Source organism: Corapipo altera, unplaced genomic scaffold (genome assembly GCF_003945725.1).
Source record: "Corapipo altera isolate COAL_440 unplaced genomic scaffold, ASM394572v1 271, whole genome shotgun sequence".
Taxonomy (NCBI): domain Eukaryota; kingdom Metazoa; phylum Chordata; class Aves; order Passeriformes; family Pipridae; genus Corapipo; species Corapipo altera.
The window spans coordinates 145,222-160,942 of record NW_020884935.1 but is presented as its reverse complement, the minus strand read 5'-3'; the positions used below and the strand labels follow the sequence as shown (position 1 = coordinate 160,942).

The window sequence follows — 15,721 nt, the reverse complement described above, 5'->3', positions numbered from 1 at the left end:
GCTGTGTGTGTAGGGGGCGTGTCCCGTCCGGCCCCGCCCCTCCCGCCGCGGCCGCGCGCCGCCGGCACTGGGCGCGATGGGCCCGGGCGGGCGGGCTGCCTCGGCGGCGCTGGTGGGCGGCAGCGTGGCGATCTTCGGGGCGCTGCGCCGCCTGGCCCTGGCCCTGCCCCGGCCCGCCGCCGTGAGGAGCCGCCCCGGCCGCGTCTGGCGCTGGAGGAACCTCCTGGTGTCTTTCGCGCACTCCGTGCTGGCCGGGCTGTGGGCCCTCTTCAGGTACCGGGCGCCGCGCGCGGGGAGGGTGGGCACGGCGCGCCCCGTGGGAGCGCGACCCCCGGCGGTGCCCCCAGGGGAGGGGATAGTGGGTCCTCTGCCCCGCCGTGTCCCTCATCTCGACGCCCAGGCTGACCCCCTTCCTTCTCTTCTCGCCACCAGCCTCTGGCACTCCCCGGAGCTGCTCTCCGACATCCAGGACGGTTACAGCGTCTCAGGGCACCTGCTGGTCTGCTTCTCCTCAGGTAAGGACCCGGGCAGGGCAATGGCCGCAGCCACCCACCCCACCGGGCTCTGCCCTCTCCCTGCTCAGCCTCGCCCGGCATGCAGGCTCGGGACGAGCCCCCGGCTCAAGGGCTGGGCAGCTCTCCGTGCCTCCTGCCTGAATCACGAGCGTGGGGCCCGCAGGCTGCCAACCCCCTGGGGAACAGCCGCGTCTCCGTGCCCAGACGGGGTGGAGGTGCTTCTGACACCTGGAGCACAATCACACCACTCTCCTCTTTGCTGCTCCTCCTTACCACAGCGGGTCATGGTGCACAAGCCAGACCCCCTCAATGCTCTCCTTCATCCCACAGGCTACTTCATCCATGACACCCTTGACATCATCTTCAACCATCAGTCCCGCTCATCCTGGGAGTACCTGGTGCACCATGCCATGGTGAGTACAGCCAGCACGGGGGGGGGCTATGCACCCCGGGGCTCAGCCCACCCAGGTTTCCTATGCTATGGCTGGGCAAGCCAGAGCCCTTCCCTCTGCCTCGCCCTGGCTGCCAGGTAGGCTCTGCATCAACAAGGCAAGGGCGCCTGGCGGGGCAGGATACCTGCCAGCATCAGCTCCAAGTGCCAGGAGCCAGACAGGCTGCTGTGCTGGGAGAGGGAAGAGGCTGGAATCTCATAACAGCTCCCCAGCCCAGGGAGGTGTAACTGGTCTTGGGGGATCTGGCTCTCCAGGCTGGTTTTCTCTGGGGGGCTGCTGGGATCTCTGGTTGGGGGGAAGAGCACTGCATATGCCCAGACCCTGGTGGGGAAGAACTCGCCTCTGCCAGGGCTGACCCTGCTCTGTGTGTGTGTCCCAGGCCATCTCTGCGTTCGTCTCACTCATCATCACAGGCCGCTTCCTGGTGGCAGCGGTGCTGCTGCTGCTGGTGGAGGTGAGCAACATCTTCCTCACCGTCCGCATGCTGCTGAAGATGAGCAACGTGCCTTCCCCGGCGCTCTACGAGGCCAACAAGTACATCAACCTGGTGATGTACTTCGCCTTCCGCCTGGCGCCCCAGGCTTACCTCACCTGGTACTTCCTCCGCTACGTGGAGGTGCAGGGCCAGGGTGCCTTCCTCACTGCCAACCTCCTGCTGCTCGATGCCATGATCCTCATGTACTTCTCCCGCCTCCTCCGCTCCGATTTTTTCCCCTCCCTGCGCAAGGGCTCTGCGGGGAGAGATGTGGACGGTGAGAAGTTTCTGATAGACTGAGATGTGTGCACCGAGGGGGAACCTGGGCTCCAGCTCCTGGAGGTTTTTGGGCTCTCCAAACCTGCTCTGATGTGCCTTAGGGCTCGCTCCCAGGCCCTGCCTTCACCTGCTCTGCTGCCTAAAAGCACTTCCCTGCTGGACCAGCCCGACAGCTTCGCCAAGCCACGGGGATGCTGCCAAAGCCAGGGGCATGGCCGATGGAGAAGCAGCCCAAGCCAGTTTCCACATGGGCAGCTGGAAGGCCAGGGGTGGCTGCACTTGACAGTTGATGGCCTGGGAGGGTTGCGAGGGAAGGGACAAGTCCCTCCCATGGTGATGTTGGGTGTTATGTGCATTAAAATCAGTCTGTTAACTGCTGCCGCAGCACACCTGGGCTGGCTCTTCTGTGGGGCAGAGCGGGCCAGGGACTCCCCTGGGGGAACAGGGCTGTGGGAAAGGATGTGCCCCATTCCCAGTGGAGGGCTGGCAGTCCTCGGGGGCAAAGATGGCACATTTCTGCAGTCCTCTTTATTCTAGGGACCCTCCAGGGATGAACTCCAGCCCCCGTGGGTCCTACCAGCCCAGCTGAGCCTTAAACAGAAAGACCCCATCCCTCTCATGGATGGGTTCCCCTCCTCTTCCTTACTCCAGAGACCCAGGGCTGTGCAGGGAAGAGCTGAAGGGAGCCAGGAGAGGTACCAAGCCTTGTGGCGGCAAGGAGCCTGTCTGGGCTGCGTGACTCACCCGGCAGCCACGTGAAGTGGAGCTGGCATGGAAAAGCCATCTGAGGCCATGGGCTCTTCCTGGAAGACTGCTGCATGCTCGCATCCCCCCAGAGCAATCTTCACCAGCACAGTGCAGCTGCAGCCCCGTGAGTGTGCTGAGCCCTCTCCTGCAGCCACAGGACCAGGATGGCTCCAGCAGCTCTCCCAGAACAGTGGGAGGAGAGGAGAGGGTTCAGCTCCCCAGGGGAGTGGGGCCAGAACTGGCCCAGCCGGTCCTGTGGAGCACCAGAGCATCAGGGAGGCAAATCCTGGTGACGAGACAGCTCCCAGGATTGCACTGGATTGGCATTAGCAGTGGGGCTTAGAGGGACTCCTGTCCAGCCCCTGCTCCAGGCAGGATCTGTCCCACACCCCCCCTCACCAGCCCAGCTGAGGCAGACAGGCACTGTGGCTGAAATAAGCTGGTGAAGGGGAAGCAGTGGGGGAATCGCCCTTCCCTCCAGAGAGCTGGGAGACACCTCACAGGATCAGGATCAGTGCCACTGGCACTGTGGCAGGGGGTGTGTGCCAGGAACAGCCTGGCAGCTGGGACAGGGACATGATACCCAGGACACTGTGTGGGCAGGGACCTCTGCCAGCTCTAAATCCACTGCCTCGTTCCCTCCTTGCTCAAAGCAGGAGCTCAGCAGCCCTGGCAGGGCACAGCCTTACGCTCAGCAGCATATCCTGACAGCTATGTGTCTTCCAGCTGCAGCTTAAGCCCCGCGGCCTCTCTGCATCAATTCCATCTGCAAATACCCTGCACAATCAAGCCCAGATCTTAGTTTCCCCTCACCCTGATTGCTGCCCCTTTCCCCTTGGCTCTCCACATGGAGCAGACACAGCTCTGCCCCAGCAGTTTATAGGCTCAGATGACCAGCCCACGCTTCCACTGTCCTTAAAGCAGTGTGGAAGGGCCAGGCATGACAGTTTCCCAAAGCAGGGAGTAGGGATCCCCACTGTTTCCTGGCTTCCAGCAGGAGCATCTCCCAGCACTGCAGTGCTGTCCAGGCTGGGGCAGCTGTGGATCAGGCCAGCTGCCAGCCAGGAGCAAAAGGCAAGTGACGTGCCAGGGCAGCAGCCACCGGGCTGAGTTGAGGCAAGGTCAGGGCTAAATGCAAGTCATGCTGATGTGGAACCCCTCCCAGCCTCCTGCTGCTGCACATCCTGGCTCTCCATACCCACTCCCCACCCAGCAGTGACACCAAGCGTTGCTACAAGAGGGGCACCTCTCCTCTTGCATCTTTCTTGAGGTGACTACACATAAAGAGGTGGCCTGGGGCTCAGGGGACCCTGCTGCTGCCCATCCACAGCATCCACTCCCCTTTTCCATCCACCACCATCCCTCACACTGCAAACCACCACCCTGGGAATCCGACACTCTCCACAAGAGGCCTGAAGGAACTCTGTGTCCCACTGCTCAAGAGCTCAATTAGCCCCAATCAACATTTGGTCACAGCTTTCATCATCTTTCTCAGTCAAGTCTAACTATGTACTTAAGCTCAAGTACTCCTAAAGGCTTTTCCGTAACTCCCCCGTTCCCTGCTCACCCAGTGCTCCACGTCCTCCTGACTCCAAGCACTCTAAAAGCCGGTTCCACCTACAAACTTAAAGCCAAACACTGCAGAGGCAGCAACAGCAGCATTTGGAAACAGCCCAGAGGACGGTGAACCCTGTGAGGAACAGCAGCAGGGAAACTCACACGCTGCAGCACACGGAGCAGGGATTGTGCCAGAAAAAAACACAAAGCCTCTGCTGCTGGATTAGTTGTGAGGGTTTCAAGTGAACCTGCAGCATAAGCAGAGAGCTGATACACTCGTAAAATGGTGTCAGAGGTCACTTGTGCCAGATCTGAGCCACTGACAGGTTTTTGCTGTGGTCACCACCTACCTCCCATGGTCTGCTCCACAAGGAAGCGACGCAGGACACCAAAAGCACTGATTACAAACACGTCCTAATTACACTGTGCAACGAAATCCTGGAGAACACCAGAGGTCTTGGGGTAAATATAGAGATATTTGAGATTTAGAGGAGGTTTCACCTCATGTTCACCCACAGCAGAGGTGAGTTATCTTGGAGACCCCCTGAGCAGGACAGCGCTGCCCCCTGCAAGATCCTCTCATGGAGCAGTTGGCTCTGCCCATCCACTGCCAGGAACAGAGGGAGGAACCCCCTTCACAAAAACGAAGCCCCAAAGTTTGTGCTCTCTTTCACACTGGTTATGCTGTCACAAAACACAAGAGCCCTCAGTGGTGTAAGAAGGTTTATTATCATGTCTGTACAGTCCTCGGCAGATGCAGTTTAGATGATTCCAATCTGGAAAGAAGCAAAGGATGTTAAAACAGATGTTATGGTGGCAAAAAGGCAGAGCCTCCACCTCAGACATTTTTGCCACAGCTGGATCTCCCCAGGATGCCTGTCCTCCAAGGACAACTTCTTCCTCCCAGACCTGCCCAAAAGCCTTACACATCTGCTTTGTACATTTATTCCAGAGTGATCCTCATACATTCTCCTACTCCAGTTTGTACCACCACTGCCTCCTGCTGCCTCGAGGACTGAACTGACATGGAATGTGGCTGTGCTCCCAAACACTCAGATCCTGGCTACAGGGACACAGAAAGTGCCACCACGCTTGAAGCACAAGTACCTCACGTGCACAGCAGGAAGAACAATCAGCGAGGGAGACACAAGACAACCAACAGGGAGCAGTAAAGCTTCAAAGATGTCTCACCTTGTTGGCCACATCCAGTGCATCATAATCCGGAGCCAGTCGGACATAAGCCTTCTTCTCTCCGTCAGGCCTAGAGAGGAACACGAGGCATCAGAACAGAGCCAACTCCTCTCACCTGCTCTGCTTTCCCACTGTTCCCATGTGCATCAGTGGTTCCTTTGGAAACATCACTGTTACTCAGTGGAATTGAAGTTTACATCATTTGCACAGGACTCCCTGGGTGTTGGAAGAGACCCCTGACAAAGCTGACCCTCTGGTCTGCCAACACCTCCCACTTCCACCAACCTGTGCTCCCTCACAACTTGCACGTCTCAAAACTTTTAACACTGGAATCACAGAATTATTTAGGTTGGAAAAGACCTCTGAGATCATCAAGTCTAACCTTAGACCAATCACCAACTTGTCAATCAGACCATGGCACTAAGTCATTTCTTAAACACCTCCAGGGATGGCAATTCCACCACCTCCCTGGGCAGCACATTCCAATGTTTAAAAACCCTTTCCATGAAGAAATTCCTCTTGATGTCACACCTGAACATCCTCTGGCAGAGATGGAAGCCATTTCCTCTTGTCCTGGAGAGGCCATTGCTACACAGCTTTGTCCCTCTCCTCCTGAGAGTTCCCTCAGCTGCTGAAACTCACACACTCCCACTTTCAGCTGAAAAATGCTTCTTTTGAAGCACCTCACACCCACCAGTGACATGTTTTTATCCCACTTCTCACCTAATCAATGTGTTGACCTTGGCCACATCAATATCATACAACTTCTTCACAGCCTGTTTGATCTGGTGCTTGTTTGCCTTGACATCGACGATGAAAACCAGAGTGTTGTTATCCTCAATCTTCTTCATGGCCGATTCTGTGGTCAGAGGGAACTTGATAATGGCGTAATGGTCCAACCTGCAGGAGAGACCCTGTGCTTAGCAGAGGGATGGCAGGTGCTTCTCTGTACTTTGGGGGCTTTTTCTGGGGTGCATCAGTCGCCAAAAAAGTTATAATCACAAACTCTCAGGCTTTGGTCGCTTGAAATCATCACCTGCACCCCAAATATCCCTCCAGTGCTCTGCCACCAACATGTGGCTGAGCACACTGACAAAGTGTGACCAGGTGACAGGGAGGGCCCCACACCAGCCCACCCCCGGGGCTGCTCCCAAACCCCGCAGCAGGGCAGAGCCCAACCACCCACACGTACTTGTTCCTCCGGGGGGCGCTCTTCCGGGGGTACTTGGGCTGCCTCCGCAGCCGCAGGGTCTTGGGCCTGCGGAAGGTGGGCGACGTGCGGATCTTCTTCTTCTTGTGGCTGTGGACCCCCTTGAGAACGGCCTTCTTGGCCTTCAGCGCCTTTGCCTTCGCCTCTGTCTTCGGAGGCACAGCTATGGAGACACCTCAGTGAGCCAGGCACGGCTTCCCTTCGTCAATGAGCAGGACCTCACCCAACCAAAATGAACCACAAAACGCCCAGTGGCGTTAGTATTTCCCCCCTCCCCCCCAGAACAAACCAATTCCCGAGAGGAAAGAGCCATTTAGTCCTTCCCTCACCAAGATGGGGACACCCCCCCTCAAGAGAACCGGGCAGGCCCATCCCGCCACCTCCACGTGCCCGCACCCAGCACTGCGCCGCAACCCTGTCTCACTTGCCCCGCCCCGCTCAGCCCGCCTCCCTCCGTATACACTCGCACCCCGTGGGGTCCCTCACACCGTCCCGCACCCCCCCACACACAGACCGTTCGCCCCGCGCCCTCACCCTCCTTCTTCGCCTTGGGCGCCATCTTGGCCGGGCGGAAGCCGAAAGGGGCCTCCCGCGCCGCGCCGCACGGGCTTATAGCGCAAGATCTCGCGAGAGCAAGACTGACCCCACCCATTAACCATTGCACCAACTCTCGCGACAAACTTCAAAGCATGCTGGGAATAGTAGTTCTTACATATGATACATCTGCGCATGCGCCGCGCTGTGGGGCATCACGGGAGTTGTAGTCCGGTGCACCACCCGCCGTCGTGGCGGGGTGTACCGGAATGAACCCCGGGGTGGCGGGGGGGGTTACTGGTGTCCCACCGCGCGGGTGGCAGCGCAATGGCCCAGCCCCAGAGGAACCGGCGTCCTGGTCCCTCCCACGAAGGGGGGCGTGGGAGGGGCCAGGACGCCGGTTCCTCCGGGGCTGGGCGTGCAGCGCCGGGCACCGCTATCGGATTTGGGAGGTTCGCGGTAACGGGGACGCCCCGCTTTATCCCCTCCGCCGTGGGGACACAGACGAGGAAGGGAGGGCTTGGTCTTGCGCTGGGATGCGGCGGTGGGACGGTGGTGGCTGTGCAGGGGCGACACGGGATGGGAGGGGACGGGGGACGCTGAGATGGGAATGGAGGGGGGCACGGAGACGGCCAGGCTGCGGGAGGTGGGACACAGGGACAGCGGTCAGCCTGGGATGGCACTGCGGGGATGTGAGGGTGGCTGGGACACGGGGATAGGTGCGGTGTGGGGTCAGTGGTACCCGGGTATGTAGGGGTGTAGGGATAGTGGGGCGTGGGGACAGCTGTATGCCGGGATGTGGGATAGCCACAGCTCAGGGCAGGAGCACAGTGATACCCTGGGATGGCACACTTGGGATGGGGGGTTGATTGGTTGGGACACGGGGACAGCGGAGACACGCGGGACAGCTGCGCCCAGGGTGTGGGGACAACCACAGACAGGGGGCTCGAGGTGGCTGAGTCTGGGGGACAGCCATCCTTGGGGATGCAGGGAGAGTCAGGACATGAGGATTAGCACATCCTGGGAAAGTGGGAGACTATTGGGATAAGGGGACAACCCTGCTTGGGGACACAGACAACGCTATTCTGGAATGCTGTACACGGGGACAGCCGTGACACGGGGACGTCGCCACCCCCTTCTCTCTCTGTCCCCAGGCCTCACAGTGATTCTTGTCCCATCCCTGCTCCCCCCAGCCACCCACCCCGCCTCGGAGACCCCACGGGACGATGAACGTGCTGGCTCCGGTCCGCAGGGACCGGGTCATCGCCGACCTGCCCTCGGTGAGCGGAGGGGACACATCGGCCCGGGGGCGGCCTCGCCGAGCCCCGTGGTCACACCGATGCCCCCCTTTGTCCCCCCGCAGTGTTTTCGGAAGGAGGCCGCCCTGCAAACCCGCCCCGCCTTCCACCCCACAGTGGCCAGCGCCTGCCAGGAGCAGCGGACGGGCACTGTGGGGTGAGTCCGGGGTGGTTTGGGGTACCCACCGCGGGGCTGGAGGGAGGTGGGGACGAGGGACCCCACGGTCCTGCCCACCACGGGTGGGGGTCCCCGGCGTGGGCGCCGCGTGGCTGCCGGCGCTGCCCGTGTGCCGAGCCCTGCGTCACGATCCTGGAATGCGGCGCGGGGGGAACACGGGGTGGGGGAACGCGGGAGTCCGGACTCGGCTGTGGCGGGAGAGCCGGGATGCAGGGAGCTGCGGACCCGGGGGGGCTGTGGGGTGATGCCTCCCCACCCCATGAGCCCCTCTGCCCCCAGTGACCAGTCAGGGGGACGCAGGGGGGGGGGCTCTCCCCCCCCCCCCCTGCTGAGCCGTGCGTCCCCCCCCTCGCTGCAGGTTCAAGATCTCCAAGATCATCGTGGTGGGCGACCTGTCGGTGGGGAAGACCTGCCTGATCAACCGGTAACAGGACCCCCGGAGAGGGGAGGGAGGAGGGGGGAAAGGGGAAATGACCCCCCCCCAAAGGGCGGCAGCGCCTTGGGCTGAGTCCAGCTCTGTCCGGACTCTGGTGCTGAGCATCCCCAGGATGGGGGGGCACTGAGGCCCCAGGGGTTGGAGGGGGGAAACTGGGGGCTGCTGACGAATCCTCACTCCCACCCCAGCTTTTGCAAGGACACATTCGACAAGAACTACAAGGCAACCATCGGAGTGGATTTCGAGATGGAGCGGTTTGAGGTGCTGGGGGTGCCCTTCAGCCTTCAGCTGTGAGTAGGCACCGGCCCAGCCCCCTCCCCACACACCCCTGTGGGCCCCTCTCACCTCCCACACCCCCCCAGGTGGGACACGGCCGGCCAGGAGCGCTTCAAGTGCATCGCCTCCACTTACTACCGGGGAGCACAAGGTGAGGTGCCCACCCTGTCTGACCTCTCTGTCACACTGTCCCTGTCCCCATCTCACCCCTCCTTTCCACTCCAGCCATTGTGATCGTCTTCGATGTCAATGATGTGGCGTCCCTGGAGCACACACGGTAGGTGACACATGGCCAAAGGGCCCAGATGGGACTGAGAACGAGCATGAGGGGGCTCTGAGGCTGGATGGAGAGGGAAGACCTGGGCAGGGGCCACAGGACTGCTGGCAACACTGTGCTGTGGTGTGCCAGCAAGCTTGGCCACCGGCTGGTGACAGTGGCCCCCACAGGCAGTGGTTGGCTGACGCTCTGAAGGAGAATGACCCCTCCAACGTGATCCTCTTCTTGGTGGGCTCCAAGAAGGATCTGAGTGTGAGTGTGTCCCCCTCCCTGTGGGCAAACTGCACCTGGCTCAGCAGGGCTGTCCCTGTCACCCACTCCCCCTGGCTTTGTTGGCAGACACCAGCACAATACAGCCTGATGGAGAAGGATGCTCTCAAGGTGGCCCAGGAGATGCAGGCGGAGTACTGGGCTGTCTCCTCGCTCACTGGTGGGTTCCAGGATGAGTGGGGGGAATGCAGATCCCGGCGTCCAGCTGGGTGAGGGGGCACTCAGGGGGTCTCATCCTGCGGGGCAGGGGAGAACGTGCGGGATTTCTTCTTCCGTGTGGCGGCCCTGACCTTCGAGAGCAGCGTGCTGGCCGAGCTGGAGCGCAGCCACACCCGCAGGATCGGCGACACCGTGCGTGAGTACCCCCGGCTGGCCCCACGTGGGTGCCTCCCCTTATCCCCTACACACCCACCCACCCTCCTTTCTCTGTCCTGCAGGGATCAGCAGCAATGAGAGCGACCTGTACCTGTCGACACCCCGCAAAAAACCCAAGTGCTGCCAGTGAGGGGGCACCCCCTGCACCCACCATGCTCACACCTATGGACCAAAGAGGGGTGACCCTGGCCGACCCCGAGGAGCCGTCCCTGCCACTCCCCAGCCCCCCTGGCCCCTTGCCTGCCCAGGCACCCCCGGCCAGGGTGGGCAGGAGCACCCATGCGGCTCCTGTAGCTATGCAAACCCAGGTACTGCTCGCAGGGGGAGATGCCCTTTTGTCTTAATAAAATATTTTTTATGCTTTTCAAGAAAAATGTGGGGCAGAGGGCTGGGGCTGCAGCCCCCAGACTCATGGGCAGGTGGGAGGACGGAGGCAGGGAGGATGGATGGCTGCCACCGAGGAGGAGTTCCATCTCTAGTGGATGTCTGGGGCATCCTGCCCTGCAGAGCCAGCAGCCCTGCACTCCTTGGGGGAGTGCAGGGGACACATGAGGTGCCAGCCCCCTGTCAGTCAGTCCCAGCCAAACTGGTGGTGATCGAAGCGGGGCTGCAGGTGGGGGGGGACACAGTGGGAGCACTTGTAGCGCTCCCGGATCCACCGCCCGCCCTCGCTGTCCTCTATGCAGATGGCAGCGACACCTGTGGGGACATGGAGGGGCTCAGCACCAGGGTGTGAGGATGGTGGTCCCACTGCACCAAAAGGTGCACCCAATGGTGCCCTGGTACCCCCAGTCCTACCTGCCACGACCCCCCCCCAGCCGCTCCACCAGCCCGATGGCCGCTCGCATGGTGCCCCCAGTTTCAACCCACTGGTCCACGAGAAGGATGCGCAGACCTGGAGGGGGCAGAGGCTGTGGATGAGTGCCCAGTGCCCACGCTGGCAGCCCCTCTCAGAATGGGAGCACTCACCCGGCGAGATGGCATCAGTGCGGACTTCCATCACCTTCTCCCGGCCCGAGTAGTCGGTGTAGGGCTGTGCCACTGTCTGCACGCAGAGGTGACCGGCTTTGCGGATGGCCAGGAAGCCTTTCTGCAGCACGGCCGCAGCGGAAGCACCTGGGGGTGGGCATGGCACCATCAGGTCCCACATGGACAGGGCATGGGGGGGATCCCTGCGCTCACTCGTGTCCCCACTCACCCAGGATGAAGCCCATGGCATCGATGCCAGCCACCATGTCGATGGGATCTCCCTGGAAGGGCTGCAGCAGGTCGGCCACACAGTCCTGCAAGCCCTGGGGGGAGATCAGAGGTGCTGGGTGCCCACAGCCCACCACGGGCACCTGCAGCCCTGGCACCGGTGCTCGTGGGCAGGGCTGGGTGCCCCGGCAGCCCTGCAGAGGTGCAGCCCACCCTGGCACCCCTGCGGGGGCCACCCGCCCCGGGCACTGGGTACTTGCGGGTGGCAGTAGAGCCGGGAGGGGTCCAGCCAGGCGTAGTTGGGACCCTTGACGTTGGGGGCCATGAGCGCCAGGTACCAGCCCTTCTCCCGGGCAGCTGGGACGTGACACAGGTCCATGTGTGGGGACTGCAGGCACTGCGAGTACTGAGCATGTAATGGGGGTGAGACTCCCCACCTGCAGCCCCCACAGGGCTCCCTGTGGCATGGTGTCCCCCACCCTCCCCACCCACGCCCACACGTGGGCACCCTGAGGGCCCAGTGTGCCTTTCTCAGCTCCGTACCTGGGTGCTGGTGGCGAAGCTGAGCTGATCTGGACTGTCACAGACAGCGACAGCTGAGCAGGGGCAGCCCCTGCAGCACTGGGGCCCCGCCAGCGCCCTCGGCCAGCTGGGCCCTGGGCTGCTGCCAGGCGGGAGCCCTTCCCATGAGCTGGGGATGTGCCCCAGCCAGGCAGCGTTGTGGTTGGGAGCACCAGGGTTGGCTGTTTGCACCCCACAGGAGTGTCCCCAGCACCGGCTGCCTGTGCCAGCGGTGACAGGGCATGGTGTGGGTGGCACAGTGCTCGAGGTACCCCGTGGGTGCAGTGGGTGCAAGGGTCAGTGAGCCAGGGTGATGCTCAGGGTGCTGCCCCTGCACCCCCCTGCACTCCCGAGGGATCTCAGTCAGTGCAGGGACTTTCTGAGACCACCATTTTGGGGTGTCCAGGCACCGTCCTCCCTGGCTGAACGCTGGCTCCCGCAGCATCCCAGCTTGCCAGGGCTGTGTCTGGATTGTCAATGGGCTCCAAGGCCCGGAGCTGGCCAAGAGGGACAGACCTGGCAGCGTGCTGGGAATGCCGGTGCCTTGTGGGCTGCCAGCCCAGCTGGGCATGAGGCACTGGGCTGTCCCGTGGAAGGAACAGTGGGATGGGATGCAGGGCCACAGGGAACATCCATGGGATGGGATGTGGGGATGCCATAAGCATTCATGGGATGGGATGTGGAGAGCATCTGCAGGATCGGGCATGGGGACATGGAGAGCATCTATGGGCTGGGACACAGGGCTGCAGGAAGCACCCGTGGAATGGGACTTAGGGATGCAGGGAGAGCATCGTTCTCCTGTCGGGGCCGCTCCGGGGCCGGGGGCTGTGCAGGGGCGGGTGCGTCACGGGGCGGGGGTTTGGGGACGGCTCGTTACCGGCCCCGGCACATCACCCCACCGGCTGCCACAGCAACGGGGCCGGTCCCACCGGGAGGGGTGAGCCCTTCCCCGCGGGCTGCCGGCGCGGGACGTGCCGCGGCTCCGGGAGCGGCTCCAGCACCGCGGCTCTGCGGGACCCTCCGCACGGTGCCGGGCCGTGCCAAGCCGTGCCGGGCCGCCCCGCGTGGGCGGGCTGCGCGACTCTATAAGGCGGCCCCACGGCAGCCAACGGCGCGGTGCCATGTGCGCCCCGGGGCTGCTCTGCCGCCTCCGCCTCCTCCTTCTCCTCCTCCCGCTGGCAGTCGCCCCCGGAGCGGCCCCGCCGGGACGGCCCCGCGCCCGCCGCGGGCTCACCTACCCCGGGACACTGTGGTGCGGCGCGGGCAGCAACGCGGATACCTACGAAGAGCTGGGTAAGGGCAGCGGGGCAGCTGCTACCTGTATCTTCCCATCCCATCCCTACCACCCCATCCCATCCCTCCCAGTTCTTCCTATTCCACTCCATTCCATCCACTCCCTTTCTTTCCTTCCCATCCCATCCCATCTCTTCCCATTCCATTCCCATCCCATTCCCAGTCCCCAGTGTAGCGCTGGGTAAGTCCCCACCAATCCTGATCCAGTTGCATCCCAGTGCTGATCTACTCCGGTCCCCACCCCCGTGCTAGTTCAATCCCTGTCTGCCACAGTTCAGTCCCCAGCCAAGCACCAGTCCAGTCCTAGTTTCTCTCTGCCTAGTCCCTCTCACAAGACTAATCTATCTTTGTGCTGGTCTAGTCTTGATCCACTCTTTGTCTCCAGCCTCATCTGTGGTCTATCCCACTCCCATTCTGGTCCCCATCCCAGTGCTGGTGCACTCCCAGTTGCTATCCTGATCCCAGCCTAGACTGTCTCCTGGTCCTGGTCCAGTCCCGGTCCCCTTCCTGACCCCAGTCTAGTCCTACTCTCATCCCTACTGCGATGCTGATGCAGCTCCAGTCCCCATCCCAGTGCTAGCCTTGTCCACACCCAAGTACCAGTCCAGTCGCAGTCCCTACCCATCCCACTACAATTCCAAGCCCAGCTCAGTCAAATCTAACCCCTATCCCAGTCCCAGCGCAGCTCAGCCCCACTCCAGCCCTGATCCCAACCCCATCTAGCCCCAGCTCACGCGTGCAGGCCCCTCAGCTCTGCCTGTACCTCCCTGCAGGGGAGCACCGGGACACAGACCGGTGCTGCCGGGACCATGACCACTGCCAGCACGTCATCCACCCCTTCACCGCGCGCTACGGGTACCGCAACCTGCGCTGGCACACCATCAGCCACTGCGACTGCGACCGCAGGCTGAAGGAGTGCCTGCGGAGGGTGAACGACACGGCCTCCCGGGCGGTGGGCCAGGCCTTCTTCAACGTCATCCAGGTGCCCTGCTTCGAGTTCACCTACAGGGAGGAGTGTGTGGAGCCCTACCTCTACGTCTGGTGAGTGCCTCCCACCACCGTCCCCCTGCCTGGCCCCGCTGGAGGTCACCTCACCTGGTGCCTCCTCTCTCTGCAGGTGCAAGGCGTACAACACGGTGGCCGTCGCGGTGCCCAGGGAGCCGGTGCTGTATGAGTTTGGTGGGGAGCTCATCGACCGGGCAGCGAGACCCAGGGGGGTCCCTCTGAGCCCCCCTTGGAACAGTGTGGGTGGAGGAACCCTCTCTGTGGACCACCACACTGAGACAGCCCTCAAGTCAGCCAAGAAAGGGAGGAAGGGGAAGAAGAAAGACAAGAAAAAGAAAGGAAAAGGTCTGAAAAAGAAAGGCCCTTCTGAGAAGGGGGCACAGAGCCGTCCTGTACCTGCTGCCCCCGGTGACCCCTCTGTGGGCCAGGACACCTGGGCTCTGCTGCCATCCTGGGAGGAAGCATCCAACACCATCCTGAGCGATGCCCCAGTGCAGAAGGGCTTGGGCAGGGAGCCAACGCCGACCACTCCATCCCCAGTCCCTACTGCCAGCGGGAAGGGGAAGAGGAAAGAGAGGAACAGAAAGAAGAGGCTGAAAAGCAAAGCTGAGTCCAAGCCCACACGAGAGTCCTGAGCCCCCCTTGTCCCATGTGGGTCTTGGCTGTGAAATAAAGTTACATCTGCTTGAGCAGATGGTGCTGCCTCAGCCCTGTCTGTGGGGGAAAGGATGGCACTGGGGGTGGCATCCAGGGGAAACCCCGAGGCTGATCCCACAGGAGGGGAACACCCGGAGCTGGGTGGGTATTGAGGGGTTTGAGCTGTTCCTCACAGCATCCACCATTGTCCTGGGCACTGGGGACACGAGTCACTGTTCTGGCTGGGACACAGCTCCCAGACCCACACAGGCACAGGGCTGAGCCCCAATTTTAGCTACCCTGCTACAAAGGGTTAAATTCCAGCTCCCCAGGCATGTTTTTATCTGGAATTTCTCTGAATTGCACCACCCCAGCTCTCTCATCCTCTTAACCTGCTGCCCTTCCAGTGCTCCCACACCAGCACCACTTCTTTTCTGCAGCCCCCAGCAATGGCTGCTCTGGGAGGAACAGGGCCTTGGCCCTCCCTGAAGGCTCCTCAAATGCCTACAAAAGTTCCTTAGCCTGGGACAATAGAAGCTTTTCCAGCCCTAGGACAAAGGCAGATACTGCCTGGGAAGAGCTGGGGCAGGGAATGCTGCCTGTGTCTCTGCCTCGTGGATGGGGATTGTGCCTGGGCTCCTCTAGTGAGGAATTTGAGAGCCCAAGGACCCAAGGGCATTGCCTCCACTCCTCCAAAGTGCTTCCCAAGGAGGAGCATGGCTCAGCCCAGAGTCCTGGTGAGGTGGCAGAAAGATCCTCCTGCACCAGCATCAAATATCAGGACCAGAAAAAGCTGGAATTACAGGAGCTGAGCCCTGGCTCCTGTTTTGCCTCAGGAGATCAGACAGCACAGGGGTCAGAGAGCAGAGCTGCCTCATGCAAACCCTGCTGCTCCTGGAGGAGTGAACAGAGCAATCCCAAATCCCTGACCTAAGCGGATCACAGGAGCCCAGGGGGGA

General features: G+C 61.8%; 6 protein-coding genes and 2 non-coding genes across 11 annotated transcripts in view; 3 read left to right on the top strand and 5 right to left on the bottom strand.

Moving 5' to 3' along the window:
- The window catches only part of NEK8 (NIMA related kinase 8), a 13,780-nt gene extending 12,910 nt beyond the window's left edge, over positions 1-870 (bottom strand). Inside the window, exon 1 of the mRNA XM_027660363.1 lies at positions 789-870. Coding sequence (XP_027516164.1) covers positions 789-859 — 71 coding nt within the window. The 5' untranslated portion in view covers positions 860-870. The remainder of the gene's footprint in view (positions 1-788) is intronic.
- On the top strand, positions 35-2,108 carry TLCD1 (TLC domain containing 1). Its single transcript, XM_027660366.1, has 4 exons — positions 35-273; positions 433-515; positions 846-928; positions 1,347-2,108. Exons 1-4 carry the CDS (start codon positions 77-79, stop codon positions 1,740-1,742), a joined length of 759 nt encoding a protein of 252 aa, XP_027516167.1. The 5' UTR covers positions 35-76; the 3' UTR covers positions 1,743-2,108.
- A 2,626-nt stretch (positions 2,109-4,734) lies between these two features.
- On the bottom strand, positions 4,735-7,099 carry RPL23A (ribosomal protein L23a). Its single transcript, XM_027660216.1, has 5 exons — positions 6,961-7,099; positions 6,409-6,589; positions 5,940-6,116; positions 5,217-5,286; positions 4,735-4,801 (listed from the first exon to the last, which is right to left on the bottom strand). The coding sequence occupies exons 1-5, from the start codon at positions 7,076-7,078 to the stop codon at positions 4,787-4,789; spliced, it is 561 nt and encodes a 186-aa protein (XP_027516017.1). The 5' UTR covers positions 7,079-7,099; the 3' UTR covers positions 4,735-4,786.
- Positions 5,358-5,424, bottom strand: LOC113955213. The gene has a single exon (XR_003530467.1). It is a non-coding gene; the product is annotated as a small nucleolar RNA SNORD42 (small nucleolar RNA).
- Positions 6,187-6,259, bottom strand: LOC113955214. Its single transcript, XR_003530468.1, has one exon. It is a non-coding gene; the product is annotated as a small nucleolar RNA Z17 (small nucleolar RNA).
- Positions 7,100-7,353: 254 nt separating the features above from the next.
- RAB34 (RAB34, member RAS oncogene family) lies at positions 7,354-10,435 on the top strand. 4 transcript variants are annotated; one of them, XM_027660209.1, is made up of 11 exons: positions 7,354-7,412; positions 8,115-8,240; positions 8,324-8,415; positions 8,795-8,860; positions 9,061-9,162; positions 9,235-9,299; positions 9,374-9,425; positions 9,596-9,677; positions 9,765-9,855; positions 9,943-10,046; positions 10,133-10,435. In XM_027660209.1, the coding sequence occupies exons 2-11, from the start codon at positions 8,187-8,189 to the stop codon at positions 10,412-10,414; spliced, it is 990 nt and encodes a 329-aa protein (XP_027516010.1). In that variant the 5' UTR covers positions 7,354-7,412; positions 8,115-8,186; the 3' UTR covers positions 10,415-10,435. The 4 variants fall into 4 exon arrangements, with proteins under 4 accessions (XP_027516010.1, XP_027516009.1, XP_027516012.1 ...); XM_027660208.1 differs by having other exon boundaries at positions 7,359-7,412; positions 8,154-8,240; XM_027660211.1 differs by having other exon boundaries at positions 7,359-7,412; positions 8,154-8,240; positions 9,943-10,050; positions 10,133-10,300.
- Positions 10,436-10,641: 206 nt separating this feature from the next.
- On the bottom strand, positions 10,642-11,847 carry LOC113955079 (adenine phosphoribosyltransferase-like). The gene is made up of 6 exons (XM_027660215.1): positions 11,811-11,847; positions 11,524-11,673; positions 11,269-11,362; positions 11,040-11,186; positions 10,879-10,965; positions 10,642-10,769 (listed from the first exon to the last, which is right to left on the bottom strand). Exons 2-6 carry the CDS (start codon positions 11,644-11,646, stop codon positions 10,642-10,644), a joined length of 579 nt encoding a protein of 192 aa, XP_027516016.1. The 5' UTR covers positions 11,647-11,673; positions 11,811-11,847.
- A 1,002-nt stretch (positions 11,848-12,849) lies between these two features.
- PROCA1 (protein interacting with cyclin A1) lies at positions 12,850-14,812 on the top strand. Its single transcript, XM_027660212.1, has 3 exons — positions 12,850-13,121; positions 13,895-14,162; positions 14,239-14,812. Exons 1-3 carry the CDS (start codon positions 12,950-12,952, stop codon positions 14,759-14,761), a joined length of 963 nt encoding a protein of 320 aa, XP_027516013.1. The 5' UTR covers positions 12,850-12,949; the 3' UTR covers positions 14,762-14,812.
- The last annotated feature ends 909 nt before the right edge of the window (positions 14,813-15,721 follow it).

What these genes read in the sequence shown, in the direction of transcription:
- RAB34 (XM_027660209.1), top strand. Translation starts at nt 8,187, where the DNA reads ATGAACGTGCTGGCTCCGGTCCGCAGGGACCGGGTCATCGCCGACCTG. An exon ending in AAGACCTGCCTGATCAACCG is followed by an intron (nt 8,861 to 9,060) that starts GTAACAGGACCC and finishes CTCCCACCCCAG; the next exon opens with CTTTTGCAAGGACACATTCG. An exon ending in GCTCCAAGAAGGATCTGAGT is followed by an intron (nt 9,678 to 9,764) that starts GTGAGTGTGTCC and finishes CTTTGTTGGCAG; the next exon opens with ACACCAGCACAATACAGCCT.
- TLCD1 (XM_027660366.1), top strand. Translation starts at nt 77, where the DNA reads ATGGGCCCGGGCGGGCGGGCTGCCTCGGCGGCGCTGGTGGGCGGCAGC. An exon ending in GGGCTGTGGGCCCTCTTCAG is followed by an intron (nt 274 to 432) that starts GTACCGGGCGCC and finishes TCTCGCCACCAG; the next exon opens with CCTCTGGCACTCCCCGGAGC. An exon ending in ACCTGGTGCACCATGCCATG is followed by an intron (nt 929 to 1,346) that starts GTGAGTACAGCC and finishes TGTGTGTCCCAG; the next exon opens with GCCATCTCTGCGTTCGTCTC.
- RPL23A (XM_027660216.1), bottom strand. Translation starts at nt 7,078, where the DNA reads ATGGGTGGGGTCAGTCTTGCTCTCGCGAGATCTTGCGCTATAAGCCCG. An exon ending in GCCCAAGGCGAAGAAGGAGG is followed by an intron (nt 6,590 to 6,960) that starts GTGAGGGCGCGG and finishes GTGTCTCCATAG; the next exon opens with CTGTGCCTCCGAAGACAGAG. An exon ending in AGCGCCCCCCGGAGGAACAA is followed by an intron (nt 6,117 to 6,408) that starts GTACGTGTGGGT and finishes TCTCTCCTGCAG; the next exon opens with GTTGGACCATTACGCCATTA.
- LOC113955079 (XM_027660215.1), bottom strand. Translation starts at nt 11,646, where the DNA reads ATGGACCTGTGTCACGTCCCAGCTGCCCGGGAGAAGGGCTGGTACCTG. An exon ending in CACTGATGCCATCTCGCCGG is followed by an intron (nt 10,966 to 11,039) that starts GTGAGTGCTCCC and finishes TGCCCCCTCCAG; the next exon opens with GTCTGCGCATCCTTCTCGTG. An exon ending in GGTGGAGCGGCTGGGGGGGG is followed by an intron (nt 10,770 to 10,878) that starts GTCGTGGCAGGT and finishes ATGTCCCCACAG; the next exon opens with GTGTCGCTGCCATCTGCATA.
- PROCA1 (XM_027660212.1), top strand. Translation starts at nt 12,950, where the DNA reads ATGTGCGCCCCGGGGCTGCTCTGCCGCCTCCGCCTCCTCCTTCTCCTC. An exon ending in GGATACCTACGAAGAGCTGG is followed by an intron (nt 13,122 to 13,894) that starts GTAAGGGCAGCG and finishes ACCTCCCTGCAG; the next exon opens with GGGAGCACCGGGACACAGAC. An exon ending in GAGCCCTACCTCTACGTCTG is followed by an intron (nt 14,163 to 14,238) that starts GTGAGTGCCTCC and finishes CTCTCTCTGCAG; the next exon opens with GTGCAAGGCGTACAACACGG.